The following is a 21,549-nucleotide window of genomic DNA, read 5'->3' as shown; positions in this document are numbered from 1 at the left end:
GCAACAGACCTCACATGGCGATTGATGTCAAGCCAAGAAACGTCGATTGTTTTCGGTCTCCTTCGACGTCCATATCATATCCAATTGCGATCCCCAAGAATCGTACACCAAACGTCGGTAATTATAGCTTCAAAGGTTTCCGGGCAACTCAGGTTCATTGAAAACCCTTCCTTGGCACCTCTCTTCAGAGCTTGACAGACCTGCCCGAAAATCAGCCGTTCATGCTGGTTCTTCTTGTCCTGATAGGAAGAAGGGTCAACACCACTAGCCCAACGCTTCAGGAACCTGGCGCTGGCAACGGCACAATGCCGACCGGGGCGACTGATTGTTTTGCGACAAGTGCGGGAGATCTGTGAGTGTAAGAAGCCATAACCAACCAAGTAGCGGTATATCGTGGTACATACCTCACAGAACCCGACCTTGGAACAGCTGCAGAACACTTCTGCAGCCGCATCAAGGCCAATGAGGAACTCGCCATACAGTTCATCTCGAGAACTTTCGAAATTGCTCAAGGAGATCAGCATATATTGTAGCAGAAGGTTGTTTTCCGAGAAAGGATGAGCGCAGGCAGATGTTTCCCACAGACATTCTGGGCTTGCCCACCAGAGGCTTCTACATATCTTCAGTACCTCGACCATGTCAGTTCGTAGGAGAAAATCATCCATGTTACCGGATTGGTATCCTGTCAGAGAAGAATAATTCAATGGGGACCTCCTCGCTAGAGTTATTGTCTCCGAGATTGCACACAACAGCACGTATTGGCTGAAGGAGCCAGCCGACTCGTGTCCACAATCAGATATTCTGTCCTTGATAAGGAGTGCATGTGCTGCCGCTTGGAAGTCAACATTCGTGGTTCGTGTATGATTCGACGATTCGATAGCTGAATGCCACTGAGATTCGGTTTGGGCTTCCCATATTTTGTCATCGCAGGGCAGCTTGAGGTTGAGGGCCTGGGAACATATAGGAGAATTGTGACCTAGGAAGGTGGCGACCAAGGTGGATATCGTATAGAACACGAAAATAGTGCTTTGCCTGCTTAGCGGGGTGAACCTGAACGATGATCGGATCATATCCTACCGTTTCACCTCTTCGAACTCCTTCCACTGAGACCAGTCTGAAGATTGTTCTCGATCGGGCATGTCCCCGAGCCATCGTTTAATGCGCTGGCAAGCTGTAAGTGGTGGTCAACCTATCAGAAGAAGGTATGCTTACTACTGCTGCGATTTGTTCTTCCCTGATCGCCCATAATTGTCGATCCTCGTTTCGTGACCATATTGCAAACTCGATCATGAGTACTTGGTTCTGTAGCTGGCGAAAATCGCGCTCAGCTTCTTAGCAAAAGATTTCTCAAAGGTGCAATTTGATGAACAAACATTCGTAGACTTGACTGCCTCCGTCTCTCGGATTGACCATTCGTGGAGTTCGTTCGCCGAACGTTTGTACTTGCTGATATGCAACGCGCCGAGCGCTGCCATGCTGTACGTGAGGTTGACAGGCAGGTCGTCTCGTTCGATGGTACTGGTGTGCAGCAGTGGCAGCCTGGGAAGGCAATGTTGCTGGAAGGAGGATATACATTCCGAAATCAGCGTAGGCTCATGTCCAGTGCTTCTTGATTCAATTAGGATGAAGTTAGAAGGTTCTGGAGATACCGCTGTGTCCAACAAGCCGCTAGCTATATCGCCATTCGGTATCTGGTTCTTCGGAACGTGTTGAGCACTATTATAGAGCTCTGAGCATAACTCGGAGGATAGCCACTCTGCGATGTCTAGCTGCGAATCTAATGGTGTGTTCATAGAGTTGAAGTCGTACTCTACTCCTGGTGGCCCTGTTCCTGAGATACTGTGATCACTTGCCTGGGTTAAAGAAGACGAATCTGTGACTGGTCCGGGCGCATTCGGTGGCAATGTGCCCCTGCGTGGCCTCCGTCGTTGTTTCCGAGGATCATCTGTATGTACAAGTTGATGTCGCTTCAGGATGTCTCGACGATGGAAGCGCATGCCACATTCATGGTGTTCACAGCAGAACCTCGGAAAGGCATGGTTGAGCTCGTGTCGCTTGAGGTGGTCCTCGCGAGAAAAGTATTTGGAGCACTGTTGACATTGCAGTTGCTGGATGTTATCCGATTGAATCTGCACAGATGGATCACCACGACCTGATCTCACAGCCATGTACAGAGTTCACGACGCACCTTGACGGATGCCCAGAGTCACACATTTGCCAGGCAGATTGTATTGTTTGCCTTGTGAATTCTAGAAGTCGAAGTCAAACGGTAATCCTGCATCGACTTCGGCTCCCCATTTATTTGATCGGCCGCTAAACCCTTTTCTGATTAGCTTGCTAGTTACAGGCCCCTTCTAGAAATTCGAGGTTACATATAACTCTGCACCTCTCCCGCCGCTAATATGAGGCTAGACGAGTATCCGCTAGTACTAGTAATTAATTAGCTTAAAAGTTCAACTTATATTACTAGCTATTATTAAGAAACTAAGCCTAAACCGTTAATTATATATAAGAAGTATTTATCTAGAAGTTACTTTAATACTTATATAAAATAAAGCGACTACTAAAGAGCTTTACTTATAGATAATCTAACTTATATATAGTATAATAGAGAGACTAAAGGATAAAAAGAGAGCCGAAGGGATACTAGAGGCGTTAAAGAGAAAAAGTAAGAAGTAAAGAGTAGTAAAGAGTAGTAAAGAGTAGTAAAGAGTAGTAAAGAGTAGTAAAGAGTAGTAAAGAGTAGTAAAGAGTAGTAAAGAGTAGTAAAGAGTAGTAAAGAGTAGTAAAGAGTAGTAAAGATTATTAATTCTTAGTACTAACTTTTTATCTTTAGAGCTTTAATTAATGTATTTAAGTAGATTATAAAGAATAAATACTTAGAGTAGTAATAACTATTAATAAAGTAGTACTAGCCGATTAGTTAAGTCTAAAAAAAAGTAAAAGAAAGTATAAAGTAGTAAAGAATATTAATATCTAGTAATAAGTCTTTATCTCTAAGGTTATAATTGATATATATAAGTATACTATAAAGAATAAATACTAAGTATAGATGAAATAGACCTAGTACGTAAAACGAACTAAGAGCGCCTGCGAAGAGAAATTAAATATAGTTGAATTATAGTAATTTAGGTAGTTAAAGTAAGACTTACTATAGTATTAAGTAAAGTATTCTTTTAATTATTATAGTTACTAAGTAACTTACTAATTAAAGTATTAACTAAAGTATTAGTTTAGTTACTACTTAACTTATTAAACTATTAATTATAGTATTTATTAGTTATATTAGTTTAGGTATTAAATAAAGTATTAATTTAATAGCTAAAGTATTAACTTAGTTATTTAAATATTTAGTTAATTCTTAATTTAGTAGCTAAAGTATTAACTTAGTTATTTAGATACGTACTTAGTTACTTCTTTATTTAATAGCTAAAGTATTAATTAAAGTGTTAATACTAAGTAAGGTATTAATACTAAGTAAGATATTAATACTAAGTGAGATATTAATACTAAGTAAGGTATTAGTTTAGCTATATACTTTTATCTACTAATTTATTAAGTAAGATAATAACTAAGTTATTTAATTAATAATTAAGTTATTTAGTTAATTACTAACTAAATAGTTAGAGTATTAACTAAAGTTTAAATTTTATTATTTAGTTCTTTATTTATATATTACTTAAAGGATAACTAAGTTATATAGTTATATAGTTATATAGTTATATAGTTATATAGTTATATAGTTATATAGTTATATAGTTATATAGTTATATAGTTATCCAGTTATATAGTTATCCAGTTATATAGTTATCCAGTTATATAGTTATCCAGTTATATAGTTATCCAGTTATATAGTTATCCAGTTATATAGTTATCCAGTTATATAGTTATCCAGTTATCCAGTTATATAGTTATCCAGTTATATAGTTATATAGTTATATAGTTGTATAGTTAAATTATTAAGTAAATTACTTAATTATTACTTAACGAAGATAAGGTAACAACGGAGGACCGAAGATAAGAGAGAGAGAGATATACCTAATTTCTTAGGCATCTACCTCTTTTCGTATCGCTATTGCGGCTGTTCCTTTACGCCCTGCGTCGCTAACGAGCGATCTCCGTCGCTCGGAAGAACTTTTGCAAATTCAGAGTACGACACGCCGAATTCAGCAAAGCAATCGCCGTCGCGCAGAGACGATTGGTTGTCGCTGCGTAGTTGGCGAAAGGTAGACGAAAGTTGCGACGCAAAGGGATTTGAGGTGTCGCAGGTCATATGATTTGGAATCATATGCAACTAATTAAATGCACCGACTAATCAGAAGTGCGGCTTTGTTGACATGAAATGCCTTTAGATTCCTGCTTCGCAGGATAATTATTAATAAAGTAGTATTAGCTAATTAGTTAAGTTTAAAGAGTAATAAAGAAAAGTATAAAGTAGTAAAGAGTACTAATATCTAGTAATAAATCTTTACCTCTAAGGCTATTCTTAAGGTTAAATATAGTAGATATAATAGTATTAACTATTAAACTAGCTTTAAAGAGTATTAATAGTAAAGAAAGAGTAATAAAAAGAAGTATAAAGTAATAAAGAGTATTAATACCTAGTATTAAATCTTTATCTCTAAAGCTGTAGTTAAGAATAAGATATATATAATAAATATAACTACTAAAAAAGTTATATTAGCTAATTAACTAAGTTTCTAAAATAGTAATAACGAGTATAGGATTATAAAGAAAAGTATAGAGATATATAGATTAGTAAAGAGTAGTAAAGTCCTTTATTACTCTTTATCTCTTAATACTTAGCTTAAAAGCCTTTAGTAGTAGTTTATATCTTAGTTATCTTTATTAAGAATAATCGTAAAGCTACTCTTTCTAATATTCTTCTTTAACTAAGTTTAAATAGTACTAGCGAATAATAGCCTATAAAGAACGTTTATAATAGCTATCTTAATTATATCTTTTATTCAATTTTTATAATTATTATAGCGGCTAAGTACTTATAAATAACTATAAACTAAGATATAGTAATACTTATAAGTTAATATTAACTAAAACTACTATCTTAGCCTTTAACTTTATCTTATAATTATATAATATAGGCTACTACTAGTAACCTTGTAAATCTTACTTATATCTATAAATATAAAGCGATTAATTTATAACTTAAGTATAGGTTATAAATTAATAAGGTATCTTCTTTTTTTTTTACTCGCTTCTAAATACTTATTCGTTTAAAATACTACGCTTAAAGAATAGAACCTTAGCTTTAATAAAGGTTTTATTAAATCCTTATAGCTATACTTTAAACTTAGTTATTCTATATCTATTCTCTTTTTTAAATAAGATACTTATAAGATTAAATATATTTAATCTTATAATTAATACCCCTTTTAGCTTATAACTAATAAGGATAAGTTCTTTATTTTATTAATATAAGTTATGTACTATCTACTATATACTAAATAAAGATTTATTAGGATATAAGTCTTATAACTCTAAAATAAGTATTTAAAGCTAATATTTCTAAATTAAGTATTGTAAAACCTAGTAGTTTAAGAGATAGATAAGTTACTAGTACTTTAAGTAACTATATAATTAAAAGATTAAGTATAAAGTTAAGTATTTTAAATACTTAGAGATAAAGATATATTAAAATACTAGTAATAAGCTAAAATAGTATTAATATATAGTTATTAACTAAAAGAAGTAGTAATAACTACTAATAAGTATTTAAAAGTAGAATAAGATAAAGTAACTAATAGTTAAAAAAGCTAAATATATAAAGAACTATATATAATATATTCTTAACTAAGTAATATAAGAATTTAAGATATAGATTTACTTATTGATTTTTTAATTTATAAATAAAGCTTAAGAATAACTTAGTACGTCTTTATAGTATTTATAAGATAAGTATTTATTGATACTATATAAACTAATTAATAGATTACTATATATAAAGCCTATAAAAGGTAATTAAATAATATTCTCTTTAATACTTACTTTATTAAAATAATTTCTTGAGATGTTATATACCTATCTTCTTTAACTTATTAATCTTAGAGTTAAGCTATTAAAGTATATATATAATAGCGTCTTCTCTAAATATACTAATATAAAGAATAGCTTATAATAAGTAATTTTATAAAGTTAAGAATAAACTTTACTTACTATAACTAGGTAGTATTTATCTAGGTAACTAAAATCTAGTTAGTTAACTATATAAGGTAATAATAACCTTTATTATTTTATTTAATATAATAATTTTAACTATAGCTATATACTTAAAAGGCGTATATATATACCCCTTTATTTATAGTAAATAAATACTATTAGAGCTTAAGGTTAAGCTAAATAAGCTTCTTTAAATAAGTACTACTAACTTCTTTATCTTTAGTAAGATTATTCTTTAATAAACCTTAATTAATACTTATTACTAAATTAACTTTATAAAAGCCTAAAACTTTAAGTATAAATTTAGAAATATAAAGTAGACTTACTTACTAATTTATATTACTTTTTTATAAATACTAATAAACTACGATACTACTTTCTTTACTATAAAGTAATTAAAAACTTCTTTAAAAGTAATCTTACTAGTAAGTAAGTATTTAATCTTATAAAATAAGTACTTATATCTCCTAGTTATTAAGATTAAATATAGTAACTAAAATAAAGCTTTATTTATATAAAGATATATATAGTATATTTATAAGGATAATAACTTCTTCTTAGTTTATTACTTTAGTAAAGAGTAAGCTAAACTCTAAAAGACTATAAAATTAATTATAATTAATATCTCTTATAAATATATTACTAGAAAGCTTATTAAGTTTATTATTATCTATAAGAATAAGCTAAATAATAACTAATTAATAAGTAAGGACTTTACTATTATCTATAAGCTTTTATTAATTAAAATTCTAGTAATATCTCTTACTTAAGTATTTATAAGTACTAAGACTATAGTCTTATATTATATAGCTTTTCATTAGCTCTTTAGCTAGCTTTATTTAGCTAATAGCGAGGCTATCTTATTCTAATACTAGTTAAAGTAAGATATCTAATTAATTATAGTAAATATGAATATAAAATAAGTAGTAAATAAGTATTTATTAACTATAACTATAAGTTAATAATACTTATAATATTTAATAGAATTTAGTTACTACCTTATAAATACTACTACTAAAAGTTAACTTTTGAACTAGTATATCTTTAATCTCTTTATATACTACTTAGTATACTATAATAAAGGTATTTAGTAAAATTTCTTTACTTGTTCTTTAGCTAATTAAATATAAGAGCTACTATATCTTATAGATATAAAGGATATTTAGCTACTTCTTAAGAATCTTTAATAAGACTCTATTACCTTAGTATAAGTTAGTTATAAGATAATAAAATAAGTTCTTTTAAAATTAAATATTAACTATATTATAATAAATTACTAAGTCTTCTTTAAGATTAAACGAGATATAAATATAGTTAAGAGTATATATTAAAGAAGCTACTTAAACGGTATATAACTTCCTTTGCTATAGGCTATTAAAAGATAAAAGGTCTTCTTTTTTATAGCTAAATAAATACTTATAAGTATTTAATAGTAGTAAAAGAATTAATTATAATATTCTTAGTTAAAGGTAAGCTACGCTATATAGCTATTCTTTAGGCTATTAAGATATAAGTCTAAAAGAAAGGCTTTAGTATAGTAAAATAAGAAAAGATTAGTATAAAGAGGTTAAGTTAAATCTAGAGATAGCTAACTTTTATTTAGCTACTCTAGCCTTATTATAACGATTTAATAATAACTTAATTACTCTAATTCTCTTTAAGCTTACTAGTATAAGATCTATTAGTATTATACGATTTATATTACTCAAGAAGTAAGTATAAAGTAAGTCTTTAGAAGTTACTAAAGAAGTAATTAAATATATAAAGTTTACTCTAGGCTTATAAGAATTATAAAATAAAGTAGAAGCTAAGAAAAGAATTATAGCTACTTTAAGAGAAAGGCTTAAGCTATAAAAGTAGCTAGGATAAAGCTTTTCTTTAGAAGAGATAAGTATTTATAAGGTTTAATCTTATTACTTAGTAGTAATATAGTTATATAAGAGGTATTTAATATCTAAGTATAATTAGTATTTATATCGCGTTATAAAAGTATTAATTATTACTTATTATATTAAGCTCTTTATACTCTCTTATAGCGTGTATATTATTAAAATCTTTCTTAAATACTAGTATTACTAGTAGTCTCGATTTACTTAGAAAGTACTTTAATTATTTATATCTCTTCTATCGCCTACTTTAAGTACTTAGGAGATAAGGAAGTAACTATAGCTAGAGTTTTAATAGAGAAAGAGCGTTTAAACTAAGTAATTAAAAGCTTTTTTAGGTTTAGCTTAGCCTAAGAAATAAACTTATTAGAATCTTACTCTTTAGTAGCTTTAAAGCTAGCTTCTAAATTTATATTTAAAAATAAGAATAGTAAATTATTACTAATAATAATAACGTTATATTTAGAGTATTATAAGTTTTTACAAGAAATTAGTATAAGAGCTAAGTATCTATACCTATACTAGTTTCTTATAGCTACTTTCTTTATTATTATTAAAAGCTTATTCTTTTATCTAATATAGCTTAGATTATTCTTATTATAAATATATAACTTTATAATATAAACTTAAATTCTATTAGCTAAAAGTACTTAGTACTAAATATATTAGTATTAAATAGTATTTAAAATAAGTATTTATATACTATAGTATTTATATAATTAAGTATAAAAAAGAATATTAAGCTTATCTTATAGTAGTTAGTAAGTATAAAAGTAACGCTTTATATAGTTACTAAAAGCTATTAGCTATAGTAGTTATATAAGTAGTTAGTTATACTTCTTTTTATATACTTTACTAGTAAATACTATTCGTTATTAAGTACTTATTATACTTAGTAAGTAAAAAGATAAATAAAGTAAAAGAAAAGAAAAGAAGATTTTATAAAATAGCTTTATACGAGATTAAGGCTAAGAGTAAATACTAGAAGAGATTAGCTTTAATATATAAAGTAAAGGATATTATTAGTTAATAAAAGATAGTAATAGAGTTTAAATAAGGGTAAAAAGAAATAATTAAGGGTATAAAGTAATAATAAAGAGTAAAGAGTATTAATAAAGAGTAAAGAATATTAATAAAGAGTAAAGAGTAGCGATTAAAAGTAAAGAATAGTAAATAAGAGTACAGATTTTACCTCTTTATAATAATTATAAGTACTACTATTTAATTATAGTCTTAAGAGTTAATAAAGAGAATATTTTAAAGCTATATAACTAAATACTTACTTAGTAGGCTTAAAGAAAGAGTTTATAAAGGTATAGAGTATAAAAGTATAGTAAAGAGTAATAATTAAGAATATAAATTATTAATAAAGAGTATAGAGTAGTAATAAATAGTATAAAGTAGTATTACCTAATAAAGAATAGTATAGTAAAGTATATTCTAGTAAAGAGTTCTAAAGAGTAGTTTTTCTTTAAGTATATAAATTAGTAAAGAGCTTTAGTTTACTATCTTATACTAATAAAGGATAGTAAAGAGTAATGTTATAAAGTAAAGGACTTTTAAGCTAAATAAAAAGCTTTATAGTAGAGTATAATTAGATATAAAGTAGTAAAGAGTAATAAAGAGTAATAAAGAGTAGTAAAGAGTAATAAAAAGTAGTAAATAAAAGTAAAGAGTAGTTATTTCTAAGCTTAAGGTATATTATTAAAACACTTATAAGCTTAGAGCCTTTTATTTTATTTATATTTTATTTAGATTTATACTATAGTAGCTATTATAACTTAAGGTTTAAGAGTAAGCTCTACTTTTCTACTATTAATTAAGAGTATAATACTAAGCTTAATTGATTTATATTAGCTTATATATATATTATTACTAATAAAACTAAACTATAAATAGTAATATACTCTTCTCTAAGTATAAACTATATAATAAGTAATAACGAATAGTTATTATTTATAATAAACTAAAAAGTAAGTATATAATACTACTATTATAGCTTAGTAATATTAGATTATAATCTTACTCTAATAGTTTTATTTAAATATCTTACTTTATACTTTATTATATCTATATATAAGATATACTTATATTATTAAGGATATTAAAAAGAAGTAATAAACCTTATTAACTAATAATAATAAAATACTACTAAGCTAAGAAGTATTAAATCTTAAAAGTAGCTTAAGTATAATAATATTTAGAGTATAGTTATATTTATTTAGAATCTATAACTAGCTATAAAGTCCTATATAATAAACTATATTAATATTTAAATATACTTATATTTAGTATTAAATATAGTATTATAAAGATTACCTACTTAAACTATATATTAAAGCTATATTATTAATAGTAACTACTATATTATTACGGATTAATGTACGATCGGGTGTACGACTAGGTGCACGACCGAGTATGCGACTAGATAGATACTAGGGTATACGCTAGGACATACGTTAGGGTATACGCTAGAAGTAGAATCAGCTAGTAGACTAAAACTAGAATCGGATAAGGACGAAAACAGTTTAGGATACGAAAGGTTAAGCGAGAAAGCACGTAATATCCTAATAGGGATCTAAGGTTACTAAGGTTCCTAAGATTCGACCTTAGATAACCTTAGGCACCTTAGATAATCCTAAAGAAGGTATAGGATAGGAGTATATAGTAACGACTCTCCTTTATATAGTTTCTATAGCTTCGTAGTTAACCTAAGTTATATTAGAACCCTACCTATACAGAACTCGACCTTACATCGAATACTTACTAGCCTAACATCCTACTTAGCTTACTTAAGTAGAACTACAGAGGTTCTACTCGTACTATTACTAGTTACGTGGAGACACCGGCCTTATAATATATATCTAATTTAGTTTAAGTATTAATTACTTAGTTAAATTTAGTAACTATAAGTCCTTATAGTATAAGTAGCTAAAAGCTATAAAGTATAAGCTTATATTAGGTTTTTATCTTTATATTATACTATACTATTATATAATACGTTATTTTAACCTAATTTAATACTTTAACTATTAGTTAAAAGCTTATAAAGGTATTATATACTTTAGATATATTAATAAGCTAATAAATATATAGATAAATAGTATTATTACTTAGAATATTAATAACTTATATAATAATATATTATAGAAATACTAAGTACTTTATAACTATAATAAGAGTATACTACGGTTATATAAATATATATAAGAAGGTATAATTAAGTAACTTATATTATTACTATTATACTTTAGCTCTTATAAATAATTAAGATTACTATTAATTTTATCTTAATAAGTATTTAAGTATTATTTCTTTTTACTATTCAAAGCTTAAGCTTACTAAGTTAAAATATAACTATAATATACTAAATCTAGCTTCTTTTTTATAATTACTTCTTAGCTAAAGTACTTAAAGCTCTTTAGCTAAATTATTAAAATTCTTTTTTACTTACTATACTCTTTAAGTAATTAGCTATATTAGTAAACTTTATACTCTTTATCTAATTCGTATTAACTCTACTCTTCTTTTAAATCTATTTTTAATACTTATAGCTATAGCTATAAGTTTTAACCCTTTAAGCTTATTTTTAGCGGCTAAAGAACTTAATAAGGTTACTTATTACTCTTAAGTAATTATATTAGTAGTATTCTTAGTAATATTTATAAGTACTATACTTATAATATTCTACATACTAACTAAAGTATTTAGTACCTATAGCTTAAATAACTTAATTACAAATAAGTCTTTCTCTTTAATATTATAAATACCTTATATAAAAAACTACTAAGTATTCGTATTATAAATAAACTCAAGTAGTATATTAATTAAAGTAAAATTAAGTAAGCTAATCGTAAAAGGAGTATTGTCTATCTAAGTATTTACTTAGCTTATAGTATTATTAGTTACTCTTATAAAGCTACTTTTATTATTATTACTTAGTTACTTAACTAGCTTATTACCTCTTAAATACTTATTAGTAAAGTTAAGAAACTTATTATCTTAATTATTATCACTTTACTAGTATAATAGTATATTAATCTTAACTAATAGTAATTTACTTCTTTACTTCTTTTTAAGCTTCTTAATTAAGCTTAATTACTTATTTAAGTCTTACTAATTACTTAATAAATAAGAAAAAGAAGTATTTCGTTTCTTTACTAAAGTAGGAGCTTTAGAGATAGACTTTTTAATAGCTTTAGTTAATATACTAGATACTTATTAGTCGCTACTATAAGTAATAAATAATAAATAAGAAGAGTATACTTATAGTTTATATCTTTTCTATTAGTAAACGAACTACAATTATATTAATAGCTACTTAAAGTACTAATACTATAATTATTTACTTAATTTATTTATTAGTAAACTAATTTATAACCTCTTTAAGCTTAGCTTTAATTAATTTATAAATACTACCTTTAGTAAGTATTTATAATAATAGATTTTAAAGATAGTTACTTACTAGTAAGTTATAGCTCTTTTAGTAATAACTATAACTTGAATCTTGACTTCGTTATTTATATAATTAAGAGAGAAGCTTTATAATAGTTAAATATCTTAATACTTAAGTTATTATTATTAAAAATACTTATATAAGCTAATTACCTTTATTAATCGGTTTTATATTATCTTTATTTTATAGTCGGTTTTCTTTAATATTTTAAGCTTCGGGAATATACTTAAAGATCTTTTAGTCGTTAATATTAGAACGCTAGAAAATAAGAATAAATAAGAAGCTTAATAAGTATTTATTAAAAGGATTTTAAAGTAATTAAGATACTATATATACCTATAATTTAAGATAATTCATTATTAAAGGTTCTTACTAAGTTTTTTATTATAAAGCTTATAAATAGTTATATATTTAGTAATTATAAACTTAGTATTAAAGATTAGCTATTATAAATATATATAGCTAAGTATTTATTAGTACTATTAGCTAATAAGAGATTAATACTTATATATTATAAGCTTTATACTAGTTATATCTAAATAAATAAGCTTTTAATACTTTAAGTATAGTATCTAAGGTCTTATCTTTATTCATCTAAATTAATTAGTCTTTATTTATTTTAAGTAATCGTAGATTAAACTAATAAGTATTCGCTTTAAGTATAAGTAAATCTATACTATAGCTATTTAGCTCGCTATATGGCTTATATATATATTACGTAGTCGTTAAAAAGTTATTTAAATACTTATAGGCATCTATAGATACTATAGAATAGGTTATTTAACTTATATTACTTATATAGTTATCGTTTGTATACTATATTACTAGTATTAAATATTCAGCGCGTACTATATTTACAGAATAAATAAGTATCCGTAGGGTACGCTAAAACTAATCGGTGCTAGCGCAAAAAAATAGCTGCGGGAGAGGTGCAGAGTTATCACACACCTCCAGAAATTCCGGATGGCCATCAGTGCCATTCTACATGCTCTCGCGAAGATACGGTGTCTATTTCGTCTTTAGTTCGCGTACTCCGGAGTGCGATGCAGTAGGCCTCATTGTTGTTGTCGTACTCACGATAAGAAAATGTATCACGCATATTCCACTTCGTAAATGGCAAGCTCATGTTTTATGAAGACTCCTAGGCAACGACCCATAGACGGAAGGCTAAACATGGGCACCGCGTATGATAGCATTCAGGCTTCTCGGTCTCACGCATGCAGAATATCAGATCTATTCCGAGCCTAGCTCCTCCCAGACTCGCTCGAGATGGTGCAAACCGAAGAGAAGACCTAGGAGCCTCTCACCAGGACAGCACATTCACCCAACCAAGAGGCCGCCTACCCCTCAACCTCAGAGGGAGCTCTTCCATCTTCTTCTGTATTCCTCGCTCTTTCCAGGACTATCTCTAGCCTTAATAGCCGCCTTGAAGCCTTGCTTTGCTGCCATCTGCTGGAAGGCGATACCTTCCGGCGAATTGCGCGTAAGACCATCGAAAACCACAGCTAGCCTCTGGCTTGCAGCAACGCCCCCTTCAATAGTGCTATTGATGACCTGCTTTTGCATCCACAGCTGGTTGATCGGGACGGATGAAATGCGATCTGTGAGAAGCTTCACAGTCTGCTCCAACTGAGCGTGCGGCACGGATTGCAGAATGAGACCCATGGCTTCAGCCTCCTTTCCGCTTATTAAATCACCAGTGAAAAGGATCCTCTTTGCCTTTTCCACACCAACACGATAGGCCCACATTGCTGTTGTTGGACAGCCCCAAACTCTACTCGGAGGATATCCGATTCTCGCATCATCTGCCATGACCACAAGGTCGCAGGACAGGGCAATGTCACTTCCACCAGCGACAGCCGCACCGTGAACCTGAGCAACTGTGGGCTTGTGGCTGTGAAAGAGCTCCGCAAAACACTCTGTGTTCTCTTTCATCATCTGATAGTCTTGAAAAGGATCATATCCTTTGCTGACATCTTGACTTCCTTGAGTCTTCCCACGCTCGGCTGTTTCTGCAGTAAGTGTAAGGTCATAACCACCGCAGAACCCGGGCCCAGCTCCTTTGAGCACTATACAGTGGATATCGCCATCAGCATTCGCCATTCGTACTGCTGCTCGCAACTCCCTTGGCAAACTCGAAGTAATAGCATTGAAATGGGCCGGTCTGTTCAAGGTGATATATGCGACCTTCCCATCCACTGATTTCTCGAGCAACACTGTTTCGGTCGTTGAGTCACTCATATTTCTGGCGTGTCCACGATTAATGAGACAGGATGCTCAACGACGAACAAATGAGCTGATTCGGCTTAACAGATTGCTTGGCTTGATGTGACGAAGAGGTTTATGCTCAGGTAAAGGACTTTTCTTGCAGAGTTGTTACAAATATTTAGGTTAGTCCTCTTTACGATCTCTGCTTCTGCCTCATCTGCGGCAATCTTATCATTGCTTGCGGCATAGTGGAGACTGTATCCATGATCAAACATGCGGTAGCTACACAGCTGGAGTACTTACGGTGGCAGTAATACCTTCAAGCTGTAAAGTGGAGGATACGGTGGGGGGTCTTACAGTGGGGCCCCACATAGCGTAGCCTCGGAAGATGCAGACGTGGATGGTCAACCAAGGGAAACAAGTCCATTTAGGATTCCAGGTTGGCAGTGTTATTCTGTAAGAGAATACCAGAACTAAATCACCGTAAGTTCCTGTTGTGAGCTTATTACACTTCTCAAGTTCGCATAAGGCAATTTTACTCCTACTATCCACAAGGATGGGAAGCATCGCCCCCTATCAGGACACCTCAGAGACCAAGGCTGACCTTGAATGGGCCGATCTAGTCACGCTGGACTTGTCCAAGTTCGACAGTCCGGACGGTAAGAAGCAGCTTGCGGCGCAACTCAAGGATGCTATCCACCGGATTGGATTCTTCTACATCATCAACTATGGGCTCTCCAAAGAGGAAGTCAATGAACAGTTTGGCCTCTCCGCTCGCATTTTCCAGCTTCCTGAAGATGAGAAGAAGAAGTACCAGCGCAATCTCAACCTGCCAGGAGGTCCATTAGGCTTCCAGGTAAGAGGCTCAGGCCCAGGACAGCGGGAGAATGTTGAGCTGTACGACGATCCCAAATGGAACCACTTCTTCGAAGATCGACCACGGCCACCGCCGTGTGATGAGAACAAGGAGCAGACTGAACGGTTCTGCCGTCACCTGCACCACCACGTTCTGTATCGTTTGTTGGTTTTGGCGGCCATCATCCTCGAATTGGACGATGAAGAGACGCTCTGGAGAATGCATGACTATGAGGCGATGTCGAATTGTCATGTGCGATATATGCTACAACATCCTTCCAGTTCGAAGCCAGTAGACGCACCCCAGCCAAAAGCACAAACCGAGACCATAAGAGGTCACACTGATTTCGGTACCTTCACATTGCTCTTCCGGCAGCCGATTGCCGGGCTCCAGGTTAAAAACGAGGACGACACGTCCGGGAAATGGGTCAAGCCATATCCTGATTCCGTCACTGTGACCATCGCGGTATGTTGCTAGCTTCCTGAAAGCCCTTGGGATCTAACCAGTCCTTCCTGCAGGATACGCTGAGTGCCCTGACCGGAGGCTATCTGAAGTCGTCCATACATCGAGTCATACCACCACCAGATGACCAAAAGGGTATTCCACGTTTGAGCGTAATCTATTTCTCGAGACCAGGTAACACAGCATTTGCTCCCTGATGTTTTCGTCTCGTGTTTCATATGCTTACACTTCCAGGTGACAACACACCCCTCAGACCAGTGGACAGTCCTGTTACGCGCAAAGCAGGGTATACGTCATCTATATCAACCGATACTAATTTGACCGTGAGTGAGTGGGTGGTGGCTAGACACAAGGCCTTTCGCGAAGATGTTACTGGGAAGACTGGCTCGCAGATGGTCAATGGTGTTGCAGTGCCTATATATACTTAATTGACTCGTCGTGCACAAGACATTGTGTTTGGTGGTAATTTCCTTGCAGGTGCTGACATCGTGAATGTCATCCTGCCGTACGGTTGGTGCTTTCTTTGACGACGTACCCGTGCTCATACTGACCGCGATATTCCGATCTTTGAGAGGACCCCTTACGAGGAGGCGTCGAAATATTTACTTGGTTTGTCTAGTCTAGAAGCACCACATGAACTCGCATAGTCATTGCTTTCGGTCCAGGCTGAGGGCACCTACCACCTACCACGGTATCAGGTCGTAGGATCTCAAATGTGGTGGTAAGAAGGGCTATGTGCTTTTGTCCGACGTCCTGATCACGATGGTTACTGTCTGAAATTCTAGGCGTGTGGGGTACGACTACGGACCCTGCAGGGGTCACAGGTGGGGCGCGTCATAGCCCGCACATGCCTGCAAGGTACCGCAGCCGAGCATGTGAGCATCTTGACAATTTTCTTTGTGCTGCCGTGAGTCAAAATTATTGCTCACCTGCTCACAATTGCTTTGACCTTCTGATTTAGAGCTCAAATCCCGCTGCACGTCTTTCGCAGCTACACTTCTTCTTTGTGCACGGTCAGGCCCTATATCCTGCGGCCGAGGCTCTCTAAAAGTGCCACTGCCCACCATGTCGGTGAGTCAGTGGCCAGCATATACAGCACCTCTGTCGGGACCACAGGGACACGGTCATAGTGCTCCAGGCCCGTCCATGTGTTTGGACTCTTCAGCAGACTATGCCCCATCATTGCTTCTATTCATCCCAGCACAGACGCACTAACACCACCACTCCACAGTTCTTCATCGAGAACCCCAACGTCGGCAACAAGGAGAGCACAGAAGACTGGAGAATCAGAGGTACCATCCCTACTACACCCCTTTCCAAGTCATCCTAACAACCCCAGGCTACAACCCCATAACCTCCCCCGACCTCCTCCAACACGAAATCCCCCAAACCCCCACCTCCCGCCAAACCGTCCTCTCCGGCCGCAACGAATGCGCCCGCGTAGTAAACAACACGGACCCCCACCGCCGTCTCCTCGTCATAATCGGGCCATGCTCCATCCACGACCCCGACGCAGCCCTCGACTACTGCGATCGCCTCGTCAAACTGAAGGAGAAATACAAGGATGATTTACTCATCGTTATGCGGAGCTACCTCGAGAAGCCGCGAACCACAGTCGGTTGGAAGGGGTTGATCAACGACCCTGAGATCGATGGGTCGTTCCTGATAAATAAGGGGTTGAAGCTGTCGAGACAGTTATTCGTGGATCTGACGGGGAAGGGCATGCCGATTGCGAGTGAGATGCTCGATACGATATCGCCGCAATTCCTGGCTGATTTGTTGTCCATTGGGGCTGTTGGGGCGCGCACAACGGAGAGCCAGTTGCATCGGGAGTTGGCGAGTGGATTGTCGTTCCCTGTGGGATTTAAGAACGGGACGGATGGGACGTTGGGGGTTGCGATTGATGCGATTGGGGCGGTGAAGCATCCGCATCATTTTCTGAGTGTGACGAAGCCGGGTGTGGTTGCTGTGGTTGGGACTGTGGGGAATGAGGACTGTTTTGTGATTTTGAGGGGTGGGACGAAGGGGACGAATTATGATGCTGAGAGTATTCGGGAGGCGAAGGAGCAGTTGACGAAGAAGGGGCTTGCGCAGAGGATTATGGTGGATTGTAGTCATGGAAATTCGTTGAAGAATCATAAGAATCAGCCGAAGGTTGCGAGGACGTTGTGTGATCAGATTGAGGGGGGTGATGAGGTGATTATGGGTGTTATGGTTGAGAGTCATATTAATGAGGGTAAGCTACCTTACATTCCTTTGCCGGAGTTGTGGATCGGTCGTATGCTAACTCTTTGATAGGTGCTCAGAAAGTACCACCGGAAGGCAAGAAAGGACTGAAATACGGTGTGAGTATCACGGATGCGTGTATCGGCTGGGAAGACACAGAGCAGGTACTCGAGATGTTCGCAAAGGCTGTCCAAACGAGAAGGGAGAAACTTGGTCCGGTAAAGAGTGCTACGAATGGGGTGAATGGACACTCTGAGTCGTGAATGTGAGCGTGGAGTTTCGAGATGGTGAGCAATGCATTTACGTCTCAATCATGTCGTGCTGAGGTGCAACTTTCTTCTTGTTGTGTTCTCCTTTACCAGAACGCCAACCGCTTATGCTCAATATGAGACCTTGATTTGCAGATACAGATGCCTTGATGCCTGGTAGCTGGTGCTCTGATTGATGCCTTGTGGCCTAGTGGTCTTAATGCATTCTAAGCTGCCACTGCCACTGCTTACAGTTCCGAGATAGCGACATTCAGCCGCGCAATCTCCTCCTCGCAGATCTCGACCGCCCGCCTGGCAGCATCTTCCCCAGCCGCATCCTTCTGTCTGTGGTAGTCTGCCGAAACGTTAGTCTCCTGTCCAATCCATTCGATGCTTGTGCTTGTTCCACATGAATTGAACATTAATCCACAGGAAGGAAGTAAACGTACGCGCAATGTCCCTCTCCCCCCTCAACAACGCGCTATGCACCCGCCCCAGCCTCCGCAACGCAGAAATCGCCATCGTGGCGCCCCGTGCCTGCGTTGTCAGCGCATCGAGGAACACGAGGGATGGTTGGCGGACGGGGAGCTCTCGGATCATGAGGGCCCGAACGGCGAGCCCGAGGAAGGAGGAGCGGGGGAGCCCGGCTTGGTCTTGTGCTACTGTGTAGCAGCCGTCGAGGTCTTTGTTGATGGCGGAGGCGAGGCGGTGGCGGCGGGCGGCGGGGGAGAGAGAGCGGGTGTGAGGGGCTCGGGGGGTGCGGAGGGTGGTGCGGCCGCGCGGGGGCTCTGACGTAGGTATGATGACTGTGACGGTGTTAGTGTGACTGCTGAGTAATGCTGAATAGTTTGTGAGGGGTGGTAAAGGTTAGCATAGGGGGAGCGGCTGAAAACCCGACTCCTGCGACGGGTTGGGCCTGAGTGGGAAAGAGGCTAGGGCTTTTCGACATCGTAATTGATAGCTGCTAGAGGGCCAAAAATGAGGTCTGTAAGAGCTTGTTGTCTCTCCGATACCTGACTGTCTAGACTGGTTGTTTGGTGGTCACTGGTGCGATGATCGGTTGGCCTCTGTTTCTGTGAGTTATCTTGCAGTTTCAACGCAGCTCTTTCGGTGTGAGAACAGTTTGTAGGATTGATGATGTGTAGACTTGGGGACCACTGAAGCAACATAGCAGGTATGGGTTAGGGCCGTGAACGGAATATGATTTTTGAGACAGTATTGGTAGTTTTCATTCTTGGGCCAGCTGGCTTATTCTATTCATGTTCGTTTCCATCCATGAGCACAATGGGGAAGCTCTGGGGAGAACGTGATTGTAATCACGAGGTATGATCTCGAGTCTTCTTAGGCGATTGCGTAGAAAAAATCGCGGTTCATGCTTTGGCGATAGAGGTTGTCGGAGGGCAGGAAACATAGCTTCAGGACTGGTGTTGGAACCTTGTCTTCGTTATCGTTCACTGTTCCGATGTAATCCTTCCGCTCTGATCATTGTTGTCATCGGCCGGCATGTTTGTCGAATGAGGATATGATGACCGGTCAATGAGAGGAGTACTGAACCAGTCGATAACTATCCCGTTGCCGAGCTGAGGCTGCGTTGAGTAGAGTGTAATAGCGAACGGAAGAAGAGCAAATGTGTTACGTACCATTGTCGCTACCAAGCAAGGCGGTCATCTGCTCCAGCATGCTGGGATCCATGTCGTCTATGACAAATTCTGTAGTGTCTGCGTAGTACTTAGGTGTAGAAGTGGGTGTCTTGTCGTGTTATTGTGGTAGCTGGAAAGACCGGAGGACCTCGTTGTGCTGGCACAAGAATAATTTTTTGATGATCCGACAGCAAATAACGGGGTTATTCAGGCTGCACCACCAGGAAGACGATCATTCACTGCACCGGGCTCATAAGAACCATCATTGCGTGGGTGACGTCTCGTCATGCCCCTCCCACTCTTCGACTGCACAGCGTCCAGAGTATCCTCCTTAGGCTGTCCTTTCCGCTCCGATACTTTTTTCAGCTCTTCCTCCTCGACCCAGCCCTGCAGACCAGGAGCAAAGAAGAGCTTACCACGAAGCACAGCTTTGTAAGTAGTCAGCAGGGCGCACATTAACCACAGCAGCACAGTGAACATCACACAAGTCGCCGCCCATCCTTTCATCCCCTCATTACGAAGTAATATGCTCAACCGACAGAAAGCATTGGCGTAGACGCCGACCGGAAACACGAAGCTCCAAAGCCCGATGTTAAAGGTTTTCGGTACCTTTGTTGCGACCGCTGCGACAGCCTCAATCAAAAAGAAGGTAGCAAATCCAAGGAGGAACAACGCACCCAGGACACCAACCCACATGATCATCTCTGCTACAGCCGCTCTAGTTGCTTCGGTCGCAGCTGGCTCCCAACTCTGATTGAAGGTGAAGAACCCCAGGGTGATGTTCCGAGCAAGAGCCACGGAAAGGTTAACAAAAGCATACGCAGCCATACTCGGGGGGCCAACAGGGACGAATGTGCTGACAATAGTTGCTTGCGGAGGCAACCGTGAGGCCATCAGTCGCCAGAGGTATATGCCTAGAACCAAGAAGGAACAGCCAATACCCAGAGACAGCATGAGGTAGGATACCACAAGCACAGCTGAGCCGTTCTTGAGGGATACAGCATTGGCTAGATTTGAGCCGAAGGCAGCAGCAACAATCATGGGTATGAATAGGAGGAGCCTGTGTTCGTTAGAACCTCCATTGTTTGGGGATCCGGGTAGGAACATACCATGCTCCGTTCACCTCATCCAACTTATGCTGGCCCTGCCGTTGGTATAGGGCATAGACTCCTCCGCAGGTCACAAGCAGAGTCATGACGACAGCAATCCAGAAAAAGATCTGGGCCACATATACGGCAGGCTCGTGACTGGAATAGAAAATGACCAGGCCTGTTCCGATAGTCTCCCAGGCTATCGGTACAGCTCCCAGGTAGCAGGTTTGCTGAAGATCATCTAGCATTGCAAGTGCGACCTTTGGGAACATCACGGTTCTGGCAGCAGACATTGCCGT

General features: G+C 36.0%; 4 protein-coding genes across 4 annotated transcripts; 1 reads left to right on the top strand and 3 right to left on the bottom strand.

The window, feature by feature from the left end:
- Window positions 1-13,872: 13,872 nt before the first annotated feature.
- PMZ80_004387 (putative secondary metabolism biosynthetic enzyme) lies at window positions 13,873-14,760 on the bottom strand (the record flags this gene model as incomplete). The annotated part of the gene is made up of 1 exon (XM_064872812.1): window positions 13,873-14,760. One exon carries the CDS (start codon window positions 14,758-14,760, stop codon window positions 13,873-13,875), a length of 888 nt encoding a protein of 295 aa, XP_064731470.1.
- A 523-nt stretch (window positions 14,761-15,283) lies between these two features.
- ARO3 (3-deoxy-7-phosphoheptulonate synthase) lies at window positions 15,284-18,534 on the top strand (the record flags this gene model as incomplete). The annotated part of the gene is made up of 6 exons (XM_064872811.1): window positions 15,284-16,048; window positions 16,102-16,219; window positions 16,280-16,368; window positions 17,277-17,337; window positions 17,385-18,281; window positions 18,344-18,534. The coding sequence occupies 6 exons, from the start codon at window positions 15,284-15,286 to the stop codon at window positions 18,532-18,534; spliced, it is 2,121 nt and encodes a 706-aa protein (XP_064731469.1).
- Window positions 18,535-18,767: 233 nt separating this feature from the next.
- PMZ80_004385 (uncharacterized protein) lies at window positions 18,768-20,211 on the bottom strand (the record flags this gene model as incomplete). The annotated part of the gene is made up of 3 exons (XM_064872810.1): window positions 18,768-18,874; window positions 18,969-19,325; window positions 20,160-20,211. The coding sequence occupies 3 exons, from the start codon at window positions 20,209-20,211 to the stop codon at window positions 18,768-18,770; spliced, it is 516 nt and encodes a 171-aa protein (XP_064731468.1).
- A 155-nt stretch (window positions 20,212-20,366) lies between these two features.
- Window positions 20,367-21,543, bottom strand: SSU1_2 (Plasma membrane sulfite pump involved in sulfite metabolism; the record flags this gene model as incomplete). The annotated part of the gene is made up of 2 exons (XM_064872809.1): window positions 20,367-21,219; window positions 21,269-21,543. The coding sequence occupies 2 exons, from the start codon at window positions 21,541-21,543 to the stop codon at window positions 20,367-20,369; spliced, it is 1,128 nt and encodes a 375-aa protein (XP_064731467.1).
- Window positions 21,544-21,549: the final 6 nt, after the last annotated feature.

Source organism: Knufia obscura (genome assembly GCF_036327395.1).
Source record: "Knufia obscura strain CCFEE 5817 isolate CBS 148926 chromosome Unknown scaffold_4, whole genome shotgun sequence".
In the NCBI taxonomy this organism is placed as follows: domain Eukaryota; kingdom Fungi; phylum Ascomycota; class Eurotiomycetes; order Chaetothyriales; family Trichomeriaceae; genus Knufia; species Knufia obscura.
Note: the sequence above shows the minus strand (reverse complement) of the source record. Positions and strands in the feature narration are given on the sequence as shown.